Raw genomic sequence first — 25,981 nt, forward strand, 5'->3', positions numbered from 1 at the left:
GTCCCCTGCATTGGCAGGCGGACTCTTAACCACTGCGCCTGGGTGTTTCTTAGTGTAAATAATAGTTTTTCATGTAGATTGTTCAGAAGTGAAAAAGTACTTATTTCAGTTAATTGTGACATTTCTGTTAATCCGTCATGGTTGATAAACTTGGTCCAAGTGGGCCAAACCACAATTCAGACGTGAATGCCAATTTTCCTCCAATTTTAAGATGCTTGAGAGGATATAGGCCATTTCCTGCTCGTACATGTTCTCTGGTGCCTGGTAAGTGCCACACACACACCAGGAATCCTAGAACCTAACAGTTGACAGGGAGGTTAACGCTAGCAGAGTCACGTATTTCATTCACCACCTTCCTCCAGTGGTTTTCTGGTTGACTTAACTTCACTTAGCGAAATATTTAAATTTTGCATTTTTTTTATCATTCTAATATAGATATTTCTGAATAACATATCAGAAAACTGCTTTTAAAAAGACTGTGTTTATGTTTGCAAAAAGAAACCTATGTATATTTTTTTCCTACTCCAGTATGTATTTTCTTACTTCTGTTTCTCTTTCTTACACCAGTGACCACATTCTAAGTATATTTCTTTTGCATCTTGCTTTTCTCAGTCTTCTGCTACAGCTATAGAGTACTTGATGGCATAGATGTACCTTCATTTATTCAACTAACCTCTTGTGTATGATAATTTGGTTGTTTCTAGTATTGTGTTCTTATAAATCAATTAACAGCCTGTTCTGTGTTGTTTTATATTCATGGGGGTGTATCTTCAGGGTAAATTTGTAGAAGTGGAATTACTGCGGGAAACGTATATGTAGTCTTGTTAGATATTAGCAAACTGCCAACCCTGGAGGTTGTACACTCCCACCAGCAAGGCATCAGGGTGTTTCTGTAACCTTGCCAGCAGTATGCTGTGAAGCTTTCGAATTTTTGTTAGTCCTGTTAGATGAAGAGTGTTATCTCAATAGTTTTAATTGCTCCTTTTTTATTCTGAATATATTTGAGCCATATTTTTCTCTTTTTTTTCTGTAGTTTAATTGGTCAATTTTTTTTTCTTTCCTTCTGAATTTTGGATGGTAGTTAAGAAGGACTTTCCCATGTCTAGGTTATAAAGGAATTCATACATGTCTTCTGGTACTTGTTTGGTTTCATTTTCCAAGTTTGGCTCATTTGGAGTTACTCTGGTGTATGGTGTGAGGTTTGGATCAAGTTTTATCTTTTTTCAAATGGCAATCAGTTGTCTCAACATCACTTATTAAATAAAAAGTCCACCTTTTCTTCTTCAGAGAAGGAAGGGAGAGGAGTCCCTAGTTTTTCAAAAAGAAAAGAAAGTTCACAAAGTTAGCATTCTGATGTGTGAGCCAAGTTTTTTGTTGTTGTTTTTGTTTTTAGTGTCAATTTTATTGCCAAATGGCTGAAGGAATGACGCTTGACCCAGAGACACAGCTGGGCTCCCTAATATAATTGAATATACCCCCAAATTATAGGCCCCTACTTCCAGGAGCAGAACCTGGTCCAGCACGTTTGCTGCGTGGAGAGAACAGGCCCTAAAAGAGCAGCATTGGGTCTGCAGGAGCTGCTGGGTCATTTAGCGTTCAGAGCGGGGCTAGGGTCCAAGGCCATTGACTTTTCGCCTGCCTGCGTCCCACAGAGATGAAAACCCATGGCCTCTGTGTTTGTTTTTCCTTTTTTTTTCCTTTTAATTGTGGGTGGGGTGGTGGGTGGGTGGGTATAGGAGGAGGCTGTAGGGGCCTACGCAAGTTGGGGGCAGTCCTGCTCCCAGGAGGTGAAGCGCCTTTGGACACGTGTGGGAGTGAGATTTGTCACAAGCCCTGGGGTTGTTCCTGGCACGGACTTTGGGGACAGGGACAGGGATATTGAATGACCCGCCGAATAGGGGAAGTCGCCTACAGGGGAGCATCACATTCAGAATGTCAAGAGCGTCCCCACTGCAAAACAGACATGAAGAGAACACGTTTGGAAACATGTAGTTTAAAAACCTCTCCCAAGTTCTAGGAAACGTTCAAAAGAGCCGCTGAAAACATCCAGGCATCACAGTGGGTGGGATGTAGGGCCTGCCCTCTTCAGTCTTCCGTCTGTGGACAGCCACCTACCACCTGGGGCTGGGAGGATGCTCCCGGGCCCTCGCCCAGCACTCGTACAGGGGCTCCTCCAGCTCCCTTGAAAAAGGAGGAAGAAGGGTTATTTGTGGCAGCACACTCATGTGTGAAGCGGACACGTGAAAATTGTTAATAACTAGTGTGACAGTTACAAATGTTTTTCTTTTGGGGAATGTATATGTGGTAATTGTGTTATCCCATTTAGAAGATTACAAAGTGAGATAGTGTATGTGGAACTCTTGGTTCAATATCTGGCACATGGTAAGCACTCAGTTACTACTAGTCAAAACGTGAACTTGATTTATAACAATTGTTAATCAACCTTTGTGTGTATTTTCAGAGAGCGATTGCTTACCTTTTTCCCAGTGGTTTGTTTGAGAAGCGAGCCCGGCCAATAATGAAGGTAGTTATCTTCATTAATATTTTTACAAATTTCACTTAGGTTTATATGTTACAGCAATTACCTAATGCATTTTTAATTTATTTTACAGCATCCTGAAGAGATTTTTCCAAAACAAAGAGGTAAGTTTGTTCAAGAATAAAACAGATAGTTCTTTCTTTCCTACACTGCTATGTTATATATCAGCAGTCACTCAGGTGTTATGGAGATGCCCTCCTATGTCATGGCAGTCGTGAAATAGGTCAGGAGTACTTTATAACTAATAATGAATGGAGTTTACAAACTGTTTCTTTTTAATTAAATAATATTAAAATTAGATCAGGTTAGAGTTTATGCCTATACTAATGTCAGTTTATTTGCATTCTAATATGCCTTTTTGAAGAAGAGCTGGGTACAGATCTGCTGGAGACAAATTCAACTTTTTTTAATTTGAAAATTTTAAAATTTTCTTCAATTTGTAAGCATATTTTCACTGAATATAGATTCCCTCCCCCCTTTTTTGACTTTTATTACTTTATTGATGTGATTCTGTTGTTTCTTGCCTTGCGTTGTTCCTGATGAGCAGTTAGCCAACATTCTTAGCTGGCCCCCTGTTTTCTCTGGTTTCTTTTAAGATTTTTCTCTTTACCTTTTAAATGTGTAAACTAAAATCTTGAAAATGTAGGACAAGCTTTAAGGTCACCAGAAAATAACATATTTACTATTTTCTAATTTACATTAGAAGCTTCTTGGATAAGCTGGGGCGGGGGGGGGCATTGTCAGTTACTTTAAAAAGTATTAAAGCCAGAAATCATTTCTTTAAAACACTCAAATATAAATTTATATTCATCAGTCTTTTGCTATAGCCCTAGAGGGTTTTTCTTTGGTATCTGTTCCTCCTCGTTTCTTTTGCGTGCCTCCGCCCCTGAGATACATCATCAGAGGTTTTTAGTTTTGATTTCCTTACAGTGGAGTGAAGAACTTAAACTTCCTAAGGAATCTGAGTGCAGAATATTTTTATATTTCTACCGACTTACACAGAAGTTGAACAGACTTTTTTTTTTTTAGTAACTTGCCTTTGAATCTTTGTAAAGCATTCAACTTAGTTTTGATAGAAGCATCAACTGTCTTTTCTGTTTCCACCCATGTTTCATCTGTTTGTGGAATACTTGATTCATGTAATTACAGAAATAAGTACAATTCTAATAAACAGGTTTGGAAGTAAACACAGTTGACTCTTAGTAGGTGTGTAACTCAACAGTGAAAATGTGTGGATACATTAGAGGGTCACCTGCTGGCCACAGATGCTCGGTTTACAGGCAGCATTAGGGTGTTTCAGAGCTGATAAATAGAGATTGGTGAGAGACCAGATATTTTTATTAAAAATGTATTTGTTTTGCATTGATGTTTTTGCTGAGTCACCTTTGTTCAAAGCTAGGCGTTCTGTCATTTTTCTCTACTTCTCTTTACATGATAGTTTTTATTTTGAATCTTATTATAAGTATTTTGAATCTTTTAATAAATATTGTCTTTTATATTTTCTGAATTCTTAGATGTGGTTGATAGTAAACTATGACATCAATTCAATTAATAGCTTCTGGGAAGATAATAGATGAAGGCTATATTAAAAGTATACATCAAATTTAAAGATGCAGTTCAGTTTTCTAGAAATAAAACTATGCCCAAGGCACAGTAACTTACACTTAGTGGCTTTTCTGGAAATGTTTGTAATGATAGTGATTTTTTCCCCTTTTTTAGTGGGAAAAAAAAATTACTTTTTTTCCCCCCATTTTTCAACCTCTCAGTCTCCTCACTTATGTGTCTTCCTCTCTTTGTTCTGTATATCTCTACTAGTTGCATCTCTTCTTGTATATCTGCCCCTCTGAGACTGGTTCTTTGTTTCAGATCATACCAGCTTCTGAATATTAGAAAGCTGTTACTACTATCAGCTGGAATGTAAAAACTGAAATGTCCGTGTGTCCCTGCAAAATGCCTGTGTGTTATTTTGGAAATATGTCAGCGTTGATAGGATTTTCTTACATTTCAGTTAAGTATATTTAACTGTGTTTAAACAGTATGCCTTTAGAATCAGCAGAGTACTTTTTGCCATCTACCTACCAATTTTACTGTACTTTGTAAATAGGACAAATTGATTTTTTATGTTAAAAAAATCAGTGAACTTTAGATTTGAATAGATTATGGCACTTGTAATGTGCTACCACTTCCCTTATTAAAAGATGGAAGCTTCCAGATTGAGTTAACATAAAAAAGCTGCTCTACTTTTTAAAGTAAGTGATAAAAATATTGAGAAAAACAAAGATATGTACCCAGTTGATGACAGAAGCAAGGAGTAGCACCTAATGCCAGACAGAATGGAATTCAGGGAGGTTCGGGAATGGTTCAGTGAGACAAGAATGTTAATCTATTATTGATAAAACCTAATATCCGTTAAGTGGATTTGACGACCATGAACCTTTTTGCACCAAGCATTTAGTATTGAAATGTTTAAGGCAAAAGCTGTTAACTAAGGCTGTAAAGAATTTGAATAACACAGCATGATTTTATAGTTACAGATACAAGTACAAAGAATACATTTGCTATGCGGATGCCAATGGAATATTAATAGAACATGATGTAATAGGTTGTAGAGAAAACCTAACAAATTATAAAAATAGAAATTTTGTAGATGAGATATTCTGAATTAAAATTGATAGAACCATAAAACTTTTGGGTTAAAGAGAAATCAAAATTGGGATTTTAGACTATTTAGAAGTATATGACAGTTCATATTAGACCCTATGGGATACGGACAGTGTTTTATGCAGAGGCAAACATATATTTATTAGTTATTAAGAAAGACTAGAAATAAATGAACTGTTCAGTATTCAGTGCAAGAAGGCAGAAAAGGGCTTCTCTGGTGGCGCAGTGGTTGAGAGTCTGCCTGCCGATGCAGGGGATGCGGGTTCGTGCCCCGGTCTGGGAGGATCCCACATGCCACGGAGCGGCTGGGCCCGTGAGCCATGGCCGCTGAGCCTGCGCGTCCGGAGCCTGTGCTCCGCAACGGGAGAGGCTACAACAGCGAGAGGCCCGCGTACCGCAAAAAAAAAAAAAAAGCAGAAAAAGAATGAAATGGATGAATGAAGTAAAGATCTTTAAAAGAAGGGGTAGGACGATAAAACCAACTAACTCTTTGAAAAAGCCAGTGGAATTGATCAAATTCTAGCAAGTCTGGTTAATGGAAAAAGAAAACATAAGAGGACAACGTAAATAATTTTACATAATAATATTCAGAGGATATTTAAAAGTGTAAGATTGTTATGGGTAACTTGATTCTTATTAATCTGAAAAATATCCTAAATAATATAGTAACTAGTATTTATTAAAACTTAGAGCAGGCCAGGCACAGTTCTCAGTGCTTTGCATGCATTAACTCATAATCTTCACAGCAGTTTTCGTAAGTAGATAACGTTTTCCCCATTTTTCAGATGTGTGGGGTAAGCTTACCCAGGGCACATAGCTGGGAAGTGGCCGAGGCAGAGGACGTAGGTGGGCCCAGGCAGTCGTGGATCCAGAGTGTTGCTCAAACCCCACTCACACAGTTTAGAGAAAAACAGAGTTCCCAAAATTGTCTTAATTAGGAGATGCTGGTTAGACTAAAAGCTGGAGAAGAAGTCAAAGGTAATCAAAGACCTAACCAAAGAGGCACACAGCCCAGAAAGTTTTGTCGGTGAGGTCTGTTATACCTTGAAAAAGTTTCTAACTTTTATATTATGTGAACTGCTGCAGAGCAGAAAAAGGATAACATAAACTTCTAAGCTCACCTTAAAGAAACCTACACTCTATTCTTACTAAATTAAATGATAGCAAACCAAATACAGCATTATAGAGAATAGGATCTCTGCCCCCCACACCCCAGGAATATAAGGATGGTTTAACATTAGGAATTTATTAATGTAGTCCTCTGTGTTAACTGAGTCAGGGAAAAAATATTTCCGAAGATGAATAAAAAGTTATTTAACAAAATTCAGCATTTATTTTTTGGTAAAAACTCTTAAACTAGAAATAGAAAGAAATTTTCTTAGTTTGAGAAAGACTATCATGAGAAACAGAAACACATCAGATTAAAAAACATATCATTGGATTCCTTTGCATTAAGTTCAGGAAAGGACAAGTATGCCTACACTTGCCCCTGGTACTCATTTTTATTTTGAAAGTCTTAACCAGTATGATTAAAAAAGGCAAGAAATTAGGAATAAATCACTTAATATGCACAGGTGTTATGAGTGCCCACTTAGAAAATACAAAACTATAAACTAAAAACTATATAAGCATTACAGTAGAATATCATTATTTAGATATCTGAATACAGGAAACACTCAAACTGAATTGTTCTGAAATTTGTTAAAATGATACTCTTTTATAAAAACATGCCAGAGTATAGGTGAAGCTGAAATGCTAGTTATGCAGAGATCCTGTGAGCCTCCTGCCAGCTGATGACAACATAGTGGCCAAATCCACACAAAGAAATCAGTGTGGCATGGAGTGTAATGATGACCTAAGTAACGTGATGGTCTCCTCGGTTACAAACAAATTGTGATCTTTCTCCGCCTTTATGTATTTTGGTGGACAAGAACCATTTTAAAAACATTGAATTTCAACTCTACAAATATATACCTACATACACGCATACATACTTGTGGTTTTTTAACATTTTCTTCTGTGCACTTCTTGCTCGTCTTTGTTTTAGTTTTAAGTCTACAATTAGCTTATTAAATGCTGTCCATAACTCCTTTGCTAAGGTCTCCCTGGTCATCTCTTGATTGAATGGAGTTCATTTTCTAGTAGATTCTTCAGAAAGGGCTCATAGCTATAAATTCCCTGAGTTCTTATATTTTTAAAATTGTTTTTTTATAGCCTTGATACTTGAAGGACAGCTTGTCTGGAAGGGGAAAATCTTTGGTTCATACTTTCTTTTCTTGAGTTTCTTGAAAATGCTGCTCCATCGTTGCCTTGCCTTGTCTGTAGTTTTTGAGAAGTTTCGTGCTAGTCTAGTTATCTTTCCCCCTGGTGATCCTAAGGATTCTTAATCTAAAGCTATCTAGTAGCTTTATGAAAATATGTCATCAAGTTGATTATTGAGGGTTAGATTACAGTGGTGACAATGAGCTCTTTAAATAGGTAGGTTCAAGTCTTTACATCCAGAAATAGTTTTAAGTTATGAATATTAGTTCTGTTCCACTTTTTGTTTTTGTTCCTTGGGACTCCAATTATATAAATGTTATTCCTTCCTTGATTGTCTTCCAAGTCAGTCACCATCTCTCTGACTCTTAACTTCTTTATGTCATTTTCATTTTTTTTGGTTGTTTCCCTACTTTTTTTTTAATGTCCTTTATTATGTTTTTAGGCTGTTCTTTTTTGGGTTACTTATAAGTTAGTCTACATTTCACATTCTTTCAACTTTTTCTGTTTCTCCCCTGAATTTAATCAAGTTGTTTCATTTCTTTGAGCTTTTTGTCCATTTGTTCTCAGTTTTGAACTTTTGATTCAGAGTGTTCTCCAAAAACTCCAAATGGTTGTTTGAGGGTATTTAATTCAGTTTGGAGTGTTGTATTTCAGTTTCTTCTGTTCTGCCATTGGTTTTGGTGAGGATGAATTTTCATCAGCGGTACAGTTGGATTATTCTCATTTTCTGTTTTAAATTTGTGGCAACCTTAAAGAAAAATTGGTGGAAACATGCTTCTGCATTTCTGTGGACAGAAATCTCCTATTTCTTAATCCACTTAATGGAATATTAAAAAATAGATTGTATCCAGAAGATGACAGAGTTGGGTCATGACTTAAAAGTACATTATGATTTTGGAATTAAGAGATTGAAACTCTAGAATAGAATCAGATAAAGTGGCCTGTTGAGAGATAATCATACAACTATCAATATTTTTAAATAACAAATATTATGCCCTTAAGTCACGAACAAAGAAGACAAAGATCAATAAATTTTCTATTTCAAAATGTAAAACTTCTCCCTGAAAAAAAAAGATACAGTAAATTTAAAAAACAAGCAACAGACTGGAGAAAATTTGAAACACAATAGAGGTCTAATGTCTGGAATAAATTATTGTTAAAATTAACAAGGAAAACAGCCTCATAGAAAAATGGGCAAAAGGGAAAGAAGGTAATTCATAAATGAAGAAAATAAAAGTAGCCAGTAAACATTGGAAAATATCAGATCAGAAATAATGTCTGTCAATTAAGGATAAGAGATCATAATCACTCATCAGACTGGAAATTGCGAATAGCCTGTGTCAGCAAAAAATTAGAAACAATTTAAATGTTCATCAGTAGGGTAGCTAGATGAACTGTTGGAGAATCATACTGTGGAATAGTATGATACTTATACAAGAAGTAGACATTGTGAATAGGCCTATACCTATTAAAGAAACTGAATCAATAATTAATAACCTAGAAGACTTGGGTTTCACCATAGCTTTTTAGATAAAACACCAAAGTCATGATCCATGAAAGAAAGAGTTGATAAGCTGGATTTCGTTAAAATTAAAATTTTCTGCTCTGTGAAAGACGTGGTCAAGAAAATGAAAAGACAAGCCACAGGATGGTAGAAAAATACTTGGAAAAGACATATCTGATAAAGGACTGTTATCCAAAATATACAAAGAACTCTTAGAAGTCAACAATAAGAAAACAACCACCCGCTTTAAAAATGAGCCAAAGACTTTAACAGACACATCACCAAAGAACATACGCAGATGAAAAATAAGCATTTGAAAAGATGCTCCATGGAAATACAAATTAAAGCAACAATGAGATACCACTACACACCCATTAGAATGGCCAGAATCCAGAACTCTGACAATATCAAATGCTGGTGGGGATGTGGAGCAACAGGAGCTCCTGTTCCTTACCGATGGGGGTACAGGGGAATATGGTACAGCCACTCGGGGGATGGTTTGGTGATTTCTTACAAAACGAAACCTACTCTTTCCGTGTGATCCAGCAGTTTGGTATTTGCTTCTTGGCATTTACCCAGGTAAGTTGAAAACTTATGTCCACGCAAAAACCTGTATGCAGTTGTTTATAGCAGCTTTATTCAGAATTGCCAAAATGAAAGTAACCAAGATGTCCTTCAGTTGGTGAATGGATAATTAAACTGTGGTCCATCCAGATAATGGAGTATTGTTGAGCACTAAAAAGCAGGGTGCTATCACACCCTGAAAAGGCATGGAGGAAACTTAAATGCCTATTACTAAGTGAAGGAAGCCAACCTGAAAAGGCTACACACTGCATGATCCCAATTCTGTGACATTCTGGAAAAGGCAGAACTATGGAACCAGTGAAAAGGTCAGTGGTTGCCAGGGGTCGTGGGGGAGGGAGGAAGGAATAGGCAGGGCTCAGGCTTTTTAGAGCAGTGGATAAATGTTATTATACATCTGTACAAACACATACAGTGCCCACAGGAGTGAGCCCTAATGTAAACTAGGGACTTTGGGTGATTATGATGCGTCGGTGTAGGTTCATCGGGTGGGGATGTTGATAATGGGGGTGGTAGAGGTATGTGGGAAATCTCTGCGCCTTACTCTCAATTTTGCTGTGAACCTAAAACTGCTCTAAAAAAAAAATAAAGTCTATTTTTTTTTAAAAAAGTGTATTGTGTAATTAAAGTTGATTTTACAGAAAACACATAACTGAGGGGACAGTATCAAGAGCAACAGAAACTAAAATGCAAATGAAACTCCCAAAGTATGTAAGGGATTTATATAGAAAATTGTGAAACTTAAAGATCATAAGTGTTAATCTGAATAGCTGGAAAAAAGATTTCACTTTCACGTAAGGAAAGATAGTATTGCAGAGTTGCTACTTTAAAAATTATTAATAAATTTAATATAATTTCAAAGTCCTCGTAGGAAGGACTTTCAGAAATAACTTTCAAAGTTTATTTTGAAAGAGTAAATGTACAAGAAGCAGCGAGAAATTTTTAAAAGAAATAAGAGTAATGAAGGAAGTTACCCTACCAAGTATCAAAATGCAGCAAAAAACTGATTTTAATTAAATGGTGGTAATGGTGCAAACAGACAGACTAGTGGACCAGATTATTCACAATCAGCATATGTTTGTTTTTGCCATATTTTGTGAATTCTAAGACACAGTTTTTCAAATTTTAACACCTTTACCAAACAGGATTCATTTTACAACTATATTGCATACCATTTGCTTTTTTTCTTTCTTTCTTTGTATAAGATATGTGATGGAGTATCTTAAAATCCGTGACATCTTAGATCGAATGAAATTATATATACACACGTATATACACACACGTAAATGCATGTTATAAAATCATGTACACACATATTCACACACATGGAATGAGACCCAACTCCAAAATCCCTCCAAGCTTTTCAGTAGAGTCTTATCTGCAACCATGATATTTGTCTTTCTTGATCACTCTCTGACTACTTTCACAAAATACTGAAAATTGCATAGTAGAGTTATAAATACTGGAAAATATACAAGATTTCATGAAATCTTTGAAAGTGGTGTTGGAGAACCATTTAATTCATCAGTAAGCCATTGGCGAATAAAAATGCATTTTTATTTTTCAAGCCAAGCACTGTATCTAGACATTTTTCACCATTTGTTATGAAATTTTGGTCTTCATTTTAAATGTATGCACTTAAAGTGTTCTGTGTGTAATCCAGTTGCCCCAGAAGAGGAAGATACCCTACATATTGTACAGGTGATGTTTTAAAAGAAAAGAGTGTATTATTCAAAAAACTGTAATGGAGTAATGACTCTCTTTGTTGGACAAAATAATGTGTGTTTGGATTTCTGCCTCACAGACATAAATTTCAGATTGATTAAATTTCTGATCATGAAAACATACAAAAATTCCAGAAGCAAATATGGGAAAATAGTTTTTAGAAAGCCCAAAGTCTTAAAGCACGTTTTTTCAATGGGGGTGATACTGCCCCCAAGGGGGTGTCAATTGGTTCACAGGAGGTGAAAAAATCTTAGCTATTACAATGTTTGTGGCCCTCCGGAGGGCCACAGTATACATCAGCAGATATGCAGTGTATCTGCGGTATTAAGATTTCATGGGGAGGCAGGCAATTAGGGAGAACAGTGTCTGAAAAGGTGCCTTAGTAGGAATGATAATGAAAAAACAGTTGAGAAGCACTGCCATAGAGGAAACGTGACAGAGTCTACTGTACACATACACTTTAAACATCTTGATTATGAAAGACGCCACAAACAAAATTTAAAGGCAAGTGACAGACTGGGAGAAAAGAGTTTACAACTCATGTAATAGAGGAGTGTAGCCTTCGTGTTTGGAGTTCTCACACATTGTTAACAGAGAAACAGCTCAGTACAGATACTGGAAGAGGACATGGAGTTGGTGTTTGCTTTATTTACTGCAGCAGCTCCGTTTCCCGGTTTGTTGGGTGGTTATTAGATGTGAACGACCATCTGTATTTCAAAAGGAATTACACAAAGCATCTTTGTGGGGCCCCTTCTGTTTTAAACGTTTCAAACTCTCAGAGGTGTCTCACCACAGAGTTGAAACATAACTGGGCACGGAAAAATCCATTTTGTTTTTTTCTTTCTTATAGTATTCCTGTCTCTAATTTCCTAACTATTACATAATTGACTTTATCAGTTTTCCTTTTTAAGAATATGGGAATGCATTGTATTTACAGCCAAACATAAATTTTTTTGTTCTAGCAGATGTCTTTGGTATTTTGTGTGTTTATTTAAAACATATTACAGAAATTCTCATGGTGAAATATTTAGGAATGTTTTTTCAGATACAAACGTTGCTTTGTATTAATGGGTATGAAATATTAAATATCCTAAATATTTACATGTTAAACCTGCCAAACTAAATTCTAAATATTAATGCTATTTTGTTATTTAAAAGTTAATCAGAATTAAAATTGTGTCTTATTGCAGAATTATGAATTGCAATTAAATACAAGCTATTTGGTCTCTGTATATTTTTATTTTTGTTTATTTGTTTTCATTTGGTTTTTATTAGCAATCCAGTGGGGAGAAGATGGCCGCCCATTTCATTTTCTCTTTTATACTGGCAAGCAGTCATATTATTCATTAATGCATGTAAGTATATTACATTTATGGTAAATAATATGAACTGTAAGCTAAGTAACTAATGATAGCAGAGATTTCCCTCAGCTTCAGAATTTACCTAGTGTGTTTCATAATGGACAAAAAATAAGACTTCCAGAGACAAGGCAGTATGTTGAAAGGCTTTATATTTTATTAATTCATCTTTGCTAAAGGTAAGCATTAGAGAATTTATGTCAGAATGGTTTATCCTTAAAATGCTTTTACTTGCAAACTGAGGTCATATTGGGAGATAGATGCTCAGCTCAGTATCAATGCATAGGTGTGCATCAAGGCGGGACCTGAATCAGGAAAGGGGCTGTCGGGGCGATGGGGTGCTCACCTTGGGGGAGAGGCAAGTCCTTCTCTCTACCCTTTAGTTATTCTATATGATTTTTGCTTTTCATAGGTCAGTGTAGTGTATGAGTCTAGAATTTGGGCTCAAAAGGAAGTGATTTTATTACTTGTTGCCTTCCAACTGCGTTTGCGTGTACTGGGAACAGGTCTTACTTTCTTTCCGAGCTGTAAGTTGGTTGATGCGCACGCTGGGGAGTTCCCCGCAGTCACTGTGACAAGAGGCTGGATGCTGTTGCCCGGTTTTAAACAACAGAACCCACTTTATTTTTAGAACATGGTGTCAAGTTTTATTTTATTCATATGTGAGTTTTACAAGTTACAGACGTTGTCCCTGGGCCTTCCCATCCACAGTCAGCTCTCGGGTGGCTTGGCTTGCACGCACACATGTACTCTGTCGAGCTGGCTGGTGTTTATTTGTGCTCCGCAAACCCAAAGGACAAAATCCCCACTTGTCAGGTACATTTATTTCTTGGGGGAAAAAAGGAAAACCTTCTTTTCACTTTTTGTTGACCTTGGGCAAATGAGCTTCTTGCCCTGGCAGAAATGAAATGAGTGATGGATGCGGAGAGTGTCTTTGCTGAGTAATGGAGCTGGGCCTCTGCTCTCCGCCCAGGCTCTGCGCACAGCCCGAGGCTGCCCAGGGACCCCTGCTGCTCATTTAAATAGGTATGTCAAATCTGCCTCACGACGCCGCTGGTTTGATCTGTGGTAATATTTGTGAAGGTTCCATATGGACTCAAGCCCCCTGCAGTGCTGAGAAATAATGTACAACGCTTCATGGTGCAGACGCAAATTTCCCCTGAAAAGGGATGCAGCGCTGCGTTTTAGCTGTCGGAGGGGATGATGGAGCTGGCACGCTAGGCCTGTCAACTTGTTACACGGATGGGTTGCACGCAGCGAAGCTGTGGAAAATCTGTGCCTTTTAACTTTTCTACTTAATCACGGTTGTAGCATTGCCTTTAGACTGTATGCTACATTAATTCTCTTCCTGCCTTCTGCCTTTCATCCCAAGTTTCATGGAAAAAAGTAAAGTATGCGGGTCTTGTAGAGGAGCCTTATCAAACAACTGTCATCTGACAAGGCATTTGCATTTGTTTTGGCTGAAACTGAGCAACCCAAGGGCAAGATATTTTGTTGCATTCCATCATAATGAAGAAATTACACATTGTATAAGAGGCCTAACTTTATAAGTTTTAAAAGGGATTGCTCAAGAAATTGGTCGGTTTCTCGGTCGATAAAATACTACCTCATTCTCGACTAGAATGTCAAATTACATCCAGTTTATAAAGTCTTCCTTTTTGCGTCATATAGTTGCTTTGCATATAGGAGAGTTCTTTGGGCTTCTGTGTGTTAGTTAAATTTACTAGTTTAGGTCTGTCCATTTGTTGCATAGTTTGACCCCCAAACACTGTGGGTTTGGTATTTGTTTTATTGTTCATCAGAACAGTTGACACATGTAAATTACAGATATTTTGGTTTAACTTGAGCATGTTAATTCAGGTAATTAATAAACCCTTGTATTTTCAAAAATGCATCTTACGGAACTTTAAAGTAATTACATGTATGGAAAAAGGATAAATGTTTTCCTAAATATATACCAATCACTTGAGCCTCATGTACGGCAGATGTTATTACTCACAGCTGTGGTCATTGCCTGGATGATGCAGGTCAGCATCATGCTAGGTGCTGTTTGTTACTCTGAAATAGTATGTGACTAAATATTCACTGTTCAGCTCACAAGAGTGGTTTCGTAGTGAATCAGGGATCGCATATAAAATAAGACGGTAAAACTTGAAACTGCTCCACATGTTGGCTCCCTCCTTTGTTCTGCCCTCTCTTGGTGCGGGGAGGGGTCCGTTCCATTCTGTGGGAGGGTGATCCCCCCCACCACCATCCCACTGCAGCAAGGGAACCAGCCCCGCAAAGACTGGCAGGTGGGCAGGAAGTGTGAATCATTATTGCTACCGTTTCATTTTGTTGATGCAGTTTCTTCCCATGTGACAGGGTGAAAGACACTAAGGCAAACTGTTTTCCATGTCCTGGACCGGCTGTGATTGTGTGAGCTGTGGCCGTCACGGCCGTGCTTTTTGTCAGAAAAGCACAGCTCTAAGCATGTTTGCAGTTCTGCCCAGAGGTCTTTGTGATGTCCCTTAACCTTTTTTATCTTCGGTGTTAACATCAAAGCTGCTTTTTAGTATTTCGTCACTGCTTGCATGTTAAAGTTGTATATTACATTATAGCAGCGAATAAAAGATGGGCCTGTTGCAGCTTCCAGTTAAGGGTAATGTGTAATGCTTAAGTGAACACTGTTTCCAGTTAACCCGTAGTTAGTCCATCCAGGTTTTTTTTGTGGAGAAGTAGGGAGGATTTTGAGGGAAGAGGAGGATGAGAAGAAGGAAGCGGTTCGTTGTTCCCGCCCAGAAGTGAAGCTGCTGGGAAAGCACAAGGTGAAGGGAAACTTGCCGATCCACGGGGGCTGGGGTCGCAGACTTTGTGAGTTCTAAGGGCTCGTCATCAGGTTGGCTGGAATTCCCACCTTCCTGTGGCCACAACCATACACCTGTCTTCAGGTTCCTGGGAAAGTCAATAAAAACCATTTGTTTTACAAAATAGCCAATAGGGTGTACATATGTAATGAATGAAGTATGAAACAGTACTAACAAGTAAATTCTTAAACAGTGGAAGGTAGTTTAAGAAGAAATAAGGGCTGTACGGAGTTTTTCAAAGGATCGTTGAGGACTGAGGGGGCTCCGAGCTGGATGGCCCTGCTCATCCGTCTTTTTTACCCCAAATGGATGACTTTCCATTTCCTTAATAGCCACGTGACCAGTGGAACTAGTGTACTTCTCAGACATGATTTAGAGTTTCAGCGTAGCGTTTCAGGAGCAGAAAGAAGAAAGAGAGAGTAAAAGGAGTTTCCAGAAACAACTGAACCGAAATGTAAAGGAGAGGGAAGACTTTTTAGAGGATGTGTGCGTCTGAAGTGGAGCAGGTGCTGCACCAGAGAAGAGCTGAGCTGTGTGTCCGGGGGTGGGGGAGGAAGCCTGCCTGCGCAGCTAAGGGATAGGCCAATGGCTGTGCCCTTGGGCAGCTGCCCCAGGCACCCCTGCCCGCCACAGCTGGAGCTGCCCAGGCGACCGGGCGGGGAGGGCCGGCAGAGGGGCTGCGTTCATGAACGGGGCGGTCACAACCTGGGCAGTTGTGCAGGTCCTTTAATCCTAAGACAAATGTTAATTCCCGTTCACTCCTCCTATCAACACCTAGGTTTCTGAATATCTTGAAACTCACTAAAAGTGAGTTGAAAATTGTTTTAAACTCGTTGTGGGAGGTGATTATTTGACTCTGAAGTGGGAATCCTTGTGTAAAATATGATTCATTAAGACAGGGCATGGCTGTAATACAGCCTTTCCCAAAGTGCTTTCTGAGGAACCCTGGTTATAAAAGCTTCAAGAAAGGGTCTCTGAAATTAAGCTCGTTTGGGAATGCTGCATATTGTATACAGCACTAGGAAACTAATAAGGAGACACTTAGCGTGATAAAAGCTCCGTGGCGCCCTTCAGTAGAGAAACACTGCTGCTCAGATGTGTTGCATCACGGAACTGTTTCTACCCAAAACCTTCTACCTTTTAACATCCCGTGAAACCAGAGCTTGGGAAAAGCTGTATAAAACATTGGAAACACTGTAAGTTGTCAGAAACATTCAGCATCTATTGACATTTTACATCAGCTCACCTACCCCAACGTTTAAGATGAGGTTCTGCATGTCTGAAAGCTATACTGGGAATTGAGCATCTTACAGAAACCTCATTTATATTTTAGGGCTAGTTGTACAGTAAACATTGGAGTATTTTTAGAGTGTTTCTATAAATTGAAGGAATTATATGGCCACAGATGAAATTTTTACCCTAAAAAGTATAAAATTAAGGAGTAAGTAGATCATTATGCACTTAAACTATTCTGCTGAATTGGGGGGAAAAGTTTAAAATATGAAAAAGTACGAAGTAATTCTAATCCTAATGATGTGTGTATAAACAGGATTCATTTGCCTGGCTTATTTAGAAATTCTCCAGTTTATTTTAAGCGACTTAAACCTTCTGTGTTCACACAGTAGCCCAGGGAGGGGTCTGAGGCCTCAGTATATGGAGGTTCCAGAGTCAACAAGCAAAAGTTCTGGAGACTTTTTAGTATCACAGAATTCTATGCATCCTCCTTGTCACTGGGTGGTGAATATTGAAAACTTTTGAAGCAGTGCTCTTTAAAAATGGAATTAAAGTAGTGACCCTTCTCACAGTGAGGTACTACGAAATAACTACTTTATGACTGTGTAAAGTGCTTCTTCTTAGAAAGCTGCAGACCAGTGCTGACATGTGTCTGTGTGCTGTTTTAAGTTCTTTCTTGACAGCAGGAGTTCATTCAGTAACTAATTCAGCAACAAACTGCTGTTCTAGAAGTATCTTTAATATACATTTTCTTCATATTGATATATGAATAATTACCATTGTGTATCTTGTATGTTCTAAGTGTAACAATTGGGAAAATTAATTTTAAAAAACTGATTCAACTTATTGCCTCTGTTGATTTTAATCAGATTACTTCTTTTATAATGGTAAAATTGTTTTTATAATACATGATGGAGCTTTCAGTAGTAAAAATACATGGTATCTGAGTCACAAGCACTTCTATTTAATTACTCCTGGGTGCGTACTTTCCCAGAGTACTTGTCTAACATGACCTATATGTGAGATTATTTCCTTTTTTTTATGTTGAGTAGCATTACACAAAGTATACACTGTATAGCATAATGTATTTACAAAGTGATAGCTAGGGTCTACCATAGAAGTATGTCACTTGGAACTTCAGATAAATAGCATGATAAAAACCATGATAGGGCTTCCCTGGTGGCGCAGTGGTTGAGAGTCCGCCTGCCGATGCAGGGGACACGGGTTCATGCCCCGGTCCAGGAAGATCCCACATGCCACGGAGTAGCTAAGCCCGTGAGCCATGGCCGCTGAGCCTGCGTGTCCGGAGCCTGTGCTCTACAACGGGAGAGGCCCCAACAGTGAGAGGCCCACGTACTGCAAAAAAAAAAAAAAAAAAAAAAAAACCATGATAAATGAATTATATGTATATTTATTCCAGTTGGTTTTGTATATGCCAGTAGCCAAAAAATTGAGAAGATTGTTATTTAGGAAATTTATTTTCTGTGATTTTTTTTCAACAAGCACATATTTTAAGTCGCTTACTTTTCTGTATTGAACTAGTATCTAAGATGATAATTACTGTTAGTTATTATATATTTTGTATATCAAAATACAGTTGACTTTTTCTATACCACCCTCCTAAGAAATGTTGTTTGTTTACCCTTCCTAAAATTGGAATTTCAACATGGTTAATACAACCAAAACAGAATTTAGTAGACTAAAAATGATATTGCTCATGCTCTTGGAAGAGTTTAGTTAAAGCATTTCTTTTCTGTACCCTGAGCATCTGGTATTTCCAAATTAGGCACCTTCTAAATTCGATTCATACATTATGGAAATCTGATGACATGAGGGGTGGATAGGCTTGCTTTGATTTTATGAAATATTAATCATAGCTGTGATTAATGATTCAGCATTTCACATCTGGGTTATTCCTGTCATATTTGAAAATTATACTGTTAAATACAGTATATAAACTTAGTGTAGGTGCGGTCATGCTAATTCTCTAGGGTCCCTTAAAAATTAAGTGGAAATTTAACAATATACCAGAAGCTAGCACTGATAATCTGTGATATTGACAGTTCCTGGCATATTTTATACCCTCAAGGATTTTTTGATGTAAATTAGTGCATCTCTCTTCAGGGAGTTGAAGCTATAGAATGTACTTCCCAGAGGACTGTTGTCTGACTAAGCAAGATAGAATCTTTAGAATCTCAGGAGTGGTTTTATTATCTAGAAAAGAAAGAAAAATAGAAATAGTGCACCAGTAAAACTTTTTGGATTGTTTGACTCCTGAATGCCATACCTCACCCCTGTATCATTTCTTGACCACTACTGTAGGCCAGGCAGTATGCTAAGTACTGAGGGAGCTTAAAGAGCATTATATAACTTGATGAATTACAACCATCAAAGCATGTGCCATAAATGAATAGAACTTACCATGTTCGAAATTTGACGTGTACTCTTCATGGGTAAACCATCTCATATTCCACATTTTTTCTGGTGATTTTACTTACAATATTTATACATTATTATGGAGCTAAATATAACACTGGAAGGTAGTAGCAGAGTGCAAGAAAGTTTTAAGAAAAATATGGACTTAAAAATTGCTCAGAATCACTGGAGAATGATGACACATTTAGCACCCCACATTTTGACTTGAAACTTAACCTATGAAGCAGATCAATTATTTTTGTTTTAGTTGCCTTGGTTATTCCAGAAAATTAAATAGACCCTTATAACCAGGTAGGGTGTCTTACTACTGTTGTTGGTATTCTCTTGGATTCATATTTTTAAGGTAGATTTGAAAGATACAACATCTCTGCCTCAGGACTCTCAGAATCTCAGGGCTCTGGAGCAGCCCAGCGTGGAGACGTGGAGACTGGTGCCATCCTGCTCCCACAGACCTCCAGCTGGAGCAGGCTTGCGGGGGCGGGGGCGGGGGCAGGGCGGGCGGTGCAGGTGCACAGCGAGATGCTGCTTGCACACGTCTGTCCCCTTCGTACAAGGCGGGGAGGATTCATTTTGTGGGTTTTTTTATTTTCCCTCTATTTTACCTATTCAGAGCACTTCAGAATTGCTTTCCAGAAATAGGTACATAGAAATTTTTCTGATACACTATTCAGTTGGGCTTACAACTCACTATCTTAGCCTTTAAATATGAATTTCAGGTACCCGAACTACAGTCAAATGCGGCTTACCAATTCTCGGGAGACAAACTGTATGGTTTTAAGGTGCATAGCAGGGACACGTTCTGTATGTGGATGGCTTCTGTTAGTTCTTGCTTTCTTTAGAGTGGACAGTTTGTTTTGAATTGTCAGATACATTTTTCTGCTGCTACAGGTGATGGATTTATACTTTGAGTATAGTTGTAGAGATAGTTAATCTGTACCCTAAAATTGAATTAACCTCATTTGTCCCCAGAGTTCCAGTGTTCAGATCCAAACTTCAGGGTGCGTTACTTGGGGGCATTGTTCAAACAGATCACTGGGCCCCCCTCCCAAGGGGTTCCTCTTGGGAAAGTCTGGGTTGGGGCCTGAGAATTTACATTTCTAACCTAGTGCTTGGCCTAGATGCTGCTGCTGTCTGCTTCTGCTGGGAACTTAGCTTTAGAATCACTGAACTATTGATTGTGATAGTTTCATTCTGTCGGAGATGCTCTGCCCAGTTTTACTGTTTCTAAGTGCTGCTGCTTTTCTTATTCTTTTCTAAGTTAATCAATCCTACTACCCCTTACTGAAAATAAACAAAACAAAACAAAACACACTCTTACGAGTCTCCCAACTACAGGAAATGAACTTTTCCTTTTCTCACCAAGAAGTCCTGGCCCATGGAGCATAATCTCAGCTTTTCTCATCTATATTTATGAAACTCAAAGGCTCGGTCTTTACATCCTTTTTCCTCCCTCCCTCCCTCCCTTCCTTCCTACATTCTTTTTCCCCTCGAGACAAATGGATTCTTGAAAAGAGGTTGCAGAAAGAAGATAATAAAATGCAAGCACTGGTAAATACAAAGGGAGTAGCAGAGGGGCACGTGTGTTCTTAGAGCAGACTCTTTATCAGCAACATTTTGATAAAATATGAGGCTCTAATCAGCACCCACAAGAGGTTGTCCCCAAAACTGGAAATTATGAAGACTGTTTTAAATACGGATAGACATCTCTATGAGTAACAAGTTGTGTCTTCTGAGATGAGCTGATGGTATTGGACGGTGTCATGATTAAGCAAGAAAAAATGTTTATATCGTCTCTAGCTCATCCTTTGAAAACGTCTGTTCCTTAGGTATTAGTATGGTAGGTTATGTGTACATTATAAATGAATACACACAGATTGGATTTGAGTCCTCAAGTTTGCTCAGTCAAAAAAACTGGGAGACAGTTGCATTATTCTGCTTATTGTAAACTCAGTTCCTGGAAATCGTATTTCATTGATAACCTTTATTGCCAGATTAGTGCTTACAAAATGGTAAATTTTCTCCTACTTGCATTATGATTTAACAGGTGACATACATTCACAGACTTTGTTAGAAAGTAAATCAATAGAAATCAAATAATGAAAAATAAATATTAATAGAAAACTTTTAAAGATACAAACTACATGGTAAAGGCAAATCTTATATAAATGTTAAAATTTTTTACTGGTAATTCTCTAAGTTTAAATGCATATTGCTATATAAAGTATGATTTTTCTAAGGAAAAGTTTTGGTTCTCTGGGGAACTCTTAAGGAAAATAAATAGCTTGTAACTTTATTTCATTTTTACTAACCTCACTGAGTTGTAAACCTTCTATAGAGTTTTTTAAAAATCATTTGAAGTTAAGTGTGTTACTATGTATGATACTAAATTCTCATTGAAATTACTCCACCATTCTTTAGTTTGAATGAGAAGTAGCATTGTTAAAAAACATTTTCAGTAATCCTTGCTGTGCAGCTGTGACTTGAGGAGGGCGCTTCTGAGATGAGGTGCTCAGGGGAGACATAAAGGGAGGAAATGGTTCGCCGTCTCTCTTGGTTCAGTGTATGTGTGTGTTCTTTGCCACAGGGAGCATACGGAAAGCTACTAGATGTAGAAAACCGTCAGGACCAGCTGCGAGCCAAAGGTCTGTTTTCAGAAGAAACGAAAGCCAAGTAAGTTCTTTTTTGCATTAAAGTATATGAGAAAATTAACTAAAAACATACCACTTATCATTGGTGTATTTTAGGCATACCTAAAGCCTAAAAATTTGTTCATTATTTCAGCATTAATCATTAAAATTCCAAATAATAGGTGGTTTTCTTTTTGTTTGGGAGGGTGTAAGTATTAAGGTTGTTATTTTTATATTCATTCTAGATTTGTATGTTAAGTGGCACTTACTGTATTTGAATATTATTTCTTTAGAATTTTTGTGTATGTAACTGTGCATTTATATGCCCGTATATATACATATGTGTGTGTGTGTGTGTGTGTGTGAGTGTGTGTGTATTTTGTATTTGAAGGTTTGTGCTTCCATTTAGCAAACACTGATAGATTAGATCCATCGACCTGACCAACCAGTTTTAAATTTGGGGCTGGTTATTCACATATTTCTTCCTACGCAAAAGGCACAAGTTTTTGAATATACCTAGTTTTAGTTGTAAATACCACCCCTAGCCTTTTATTTGGATTTCATTACTACTTTAGTCCATTGACAGATTAACTCTGTGTCCGTTAACATACCCTTCAAAGTAAATTATGAAAAGCAAGCACAGTTTTAATTTTTGAGACATCTAGTGACTTAAATATCATCAAATGGGTTCCTTAGTGCCATGTCTAACTCCGCGAATGGAACATTTGCTAGACTGGGTATCTTTTCTAAAGTAGATTGAGGAAATGAAATAATGTGTCTCAAAAATCATTTACTTGGATGAAATTTTACAGCTGTATAATACAAAAATATGTTTCCCAATCAAGAATCGCTACTACTTGTGGGATCTTTTGTGATATAACTCATTGTATGGTTAATTTAAAAGAGAATATAATGTGATATTTTAACAGAGACCCGATTGGCAGCAGATGGATGATTAAGGAGGAACTGGAAGAAATGTTAGTGGAAAAACTGTCAGATCAAGATGTGAGTAACTAATCTTTTTAATTTAAGGGGACCTGTGCCGTAAGATTGTAGACATTTGCTGTATTTAGGATCCTAATAGTAACGTTCCTCAGAGGCAGGTGTTCATAAGACGGTTTTCCTTTTAAAACATGTGGAGCTGATTTCTGCCCTGGGAGGGTCAGGAAGGTGCCTGGTCCCCAGACCCTCCTCCACAAGTGCGCTTGCATCCTCTGCCCCTTGTTCAGAGGCGCATGGCAGGTGTCATTTTTCACCTCCTTCAGTAAAGCGGGTGCTAATTTTACAGGCTAATGATAAGTGTAAGGGGCTGTGACAGGTTAAGTAGAAGAGAAATGAAGCGCATGGTTACCTTCCTGGCTTACCAAATGCAGTATCCACATGGCCAGTATGTTTCATCTTGGAATCGGCAAAACCACCTGTATCAGAATCACCAGGAATGCTGGTTACAAAATGCAGTTCCCCAGGTTCCGACCTCACGCAGAATTTCCATGGGTGTCACCCAGGAATCCACAGTTTCAGCAGAGGCTCCCCCAGTGGATGTTACAGCCTATGAATGTGGTGACCCCTGCTTTAGGTCTTAGTCTGATGCTTTTTTTGCTCAATGTTCTAATATATGCCAGTATTATCACAGGAAATTTGATGTTTTAAATGTGTTGATGTTCTGAATTTAGATTATTTCTGGAAGATTGGAGTATAGAAAAATTTCACAAATATTCCAAGAAAGGTTTTTTCCTTCCATGGCAGTGGGTAACATTGTTAGTACCTTGCTGCCGTGTAGATTTCAAGTCATATGCTTAAATTGCTCTTTTCTTCATTTAACATATTGAAGAAATTAATGTTTTGGAAAAGTTGCAATTTGCTTAACTAAGATGTCAGGCATTTGGTGAGTTGAAGATCTGAAATTAATTTCTAATATCCTAACTGCCAAGTCAGTATCACTGCACTTGGATCCAACTGAAAAACCTCTCTTTGCTTCTTCATTGAATGAATCATTTCAATGTTTCCTGTTTTCTGGCTGCTTTTATTTTTATAATACAGGTTTGTTTGTTTTCTTTTTGAAAACATCCCAAGGACTTTGTTGTAGGTGTGCAGCTATGAAAACAAAACAACCAAATATATAGGTATCTTTGTACCTTGGGCAGCTGGATGTTGGAAGAAATCCTGAAGCTGATGGCTGGTGTCAAGATGAGGAAGGCAGGGGTAGTCAGTGATGTCTTGTACCATGATCCCAGTTCATAAGCAAGGCTGTGTCATACCTGTAGTTGCCTCCTTGTGTGTTCGAGGGTATTACAGCCGGTGCAGAGGAACTGAGAACAGCTGAGGAAGGACAGGCCTGTGAATGAAGGTGATGGAGCTTTACCAGGCTGGGTACTGCAGGTGGCTAGTAGTTCACTCTTCCTCAGACAATTGCCTTCTCTAGTATTGTAACATCACAGGAAGCAATAATTGAAGCGGCCCTTTTAATCTTACTTGTGAGATTTTTATATATTTCAAATTATTAATGGCAGATTTTCACTGTAAAGGCAGTGGTAACAAAGATGAGTATGATTTTTAGGGTTGGCAAAACATAAATAAGGTTATCAAAAACTGGGTTTCACACTCCATGCTAAGGATCTCAAGTATCAGTTGTTTCCTTCTGCATAAACACTTTAGAGTGATTACTCTGGCTTCTAATTTTAAGGGGTTAATACCAAGTTGTTTACTTTCTAATCACATGTTCAAGAACTATTAAAAAAAAATGCACTGAGTAGCAAGGGTAATTTATTTCAAGAGGTTGCCCTTTAAGTCAAGTATCTCTTGAATTTTTAAATAGCTTGATTGTTCAGTTTTAAAGGAAATCATAAACATTAAAGTAACACAGCTTGAACAGCTAAAGATACATTTGCCAAATGTATTATGAAATGTAGTTTAAGAGGTACGTTTTCTCAAAATCAGACTCTTCCCATTTTACTGTACGAAACTTGCTGGAAATTATTTATGAAGCGCCTCTTGATACAGTTCTAATAAAAGAGTAGAAATTATACTTAAAGATCATCTAAGTATTTTTTTGAAAATGAATTTAAATTTCACCTTCATGTAATCCTGATACAGAGAAATGGATTTTTCTTTGAATGATAAAGCTCTTTGTTTCTCGAAAGAAAAGATTGAGCACTAAAGGTACACAGGGGAAGTGCTGCATCTGCACGCTGTTTTAAAAGCAGCATGAAGTTGCGGAAGTGTCATCCTGTCAAAATTCATCAAGAAAAGCAATATTGGAAAGATCAAGTATATAAAAATAGAAAAAATTTAGCAAATGCAATTACACTTGCATCTCCTAATGAATTTTTATTGTCTGCAGTACGCACAGTTCATTCGGCTGCTGGAAAGGTTATCAGCGTTGCCGTGTGACGCGGCTGAAGAAGAATTTGTGGGCAGGTTCCGAAGGAGTGTAACCATTCAATCGAAAAAACAGCTGATTGAGCCTTTGCAGTATGACGAGAAGGGTATGGCCTTCAGCACAGGCCAAGGTAACGCGCCCGTGGAGAGAGAACACCCCCCCGCCGAGGATTGGGAAGTAGCCGGATGTTTACTTGCCCTTTTGCCCTTTGGTGTTCATTTTGTTTGTTTATTTTTGCCGCTGCTATGCTGGATTTCCGAATATTAAGGTTCTGTTGGCGTTTTTAAAAACTGAACTTTATAATGTTGCAGGAAAATGTGGACACATACCTACACAGTCATATTAACACTTTGTATTTTCATATTTTCAACTGGTAGAAACAACAAAATATAGGTTTCTTATAAAGGTTTAGGTTTCTAAATAAAGGTTTCTTATATTAAATGAAAATTTTCGGTGAATCTGCAGGTCAGATGCTGAAACTACAAAACGTTAAAAACGTTAGTTCCTCAACTCACACCTTCCTGTAGGTGTACAGAGACATTTGACATGATGTAACTTCAAAGAATTGAGTTATTTAATGATATATCTGCAACTTTAAAAAGTTTTACATCGTTCCTTTATCATTTTCAGTTAATGTTTTCAAAGAAGTGTGACCTTTCCTAAGGATTCCTTTTATTTCTACCAATTATACTTTATTATACTATTCATATATTTTAAAAATTATACGATTGAGATATATTCTTATTAATTTAAAAAGAACACTATGTAAATTGATTTTTTAAATAATATAAATAAATATGAATTACTTTGTTGAAACTAAAATCATTGT

General features: G+C 37.6%; 1 protein-coding gene across 1 annotated transcript in view; it reads left to right on the forward strand.

The window, feature by feature from the left end:
- MRPS9 (mitochondrial ribosomal protein S9) overlaps positions 1-25,981 on the forward strand; it is a gene marked incomplete at its 5' end in the record, with an annotated part of 45,428 nt that overhangs the window by 13,070 nt on the left and 6,377 nt on the right. The window contains 6 exons of the mRNA XM_079721432.1: positions 2,462-2,524; positions 2,613-2,643; positions 12,549-12,628; positions 21,731-21,816; positions 22,703-22,778; positions 25,114-25,282. Of these exons, the coding sequence (XP_079577558.1) occupies positions 2,462-2,524; positions 2,613-2,643; positions 12,549-12,628; positions 21,731-21,816; positions 22,703-22,778; positions 25,114-25,282 (505 nt within the window). The remainder of the gene's footprint in view (positions 1-2,461; positions 2,525-2,612; positions 2,644-12,548; positions 12,629-21,730; positions 21,817-22,702; positions 22,779-25,113; positions 25,283-25,981) is intronic.

The sequence above is a fragment of the Hyperoodon ampullatus genome (genome assembly GCF_949752795.1).
Source record: "Hyperoodon ampullatus genome assembly, chromosome: 15".
Classification (NCBI taxonomy): domain Eukaryota; kingdom Metazoa; phylum Chordata; class Mammalia; order Artiodactyla; family Ziphiidae; genus Hyperoodon; species Hyperoodon ampullatus.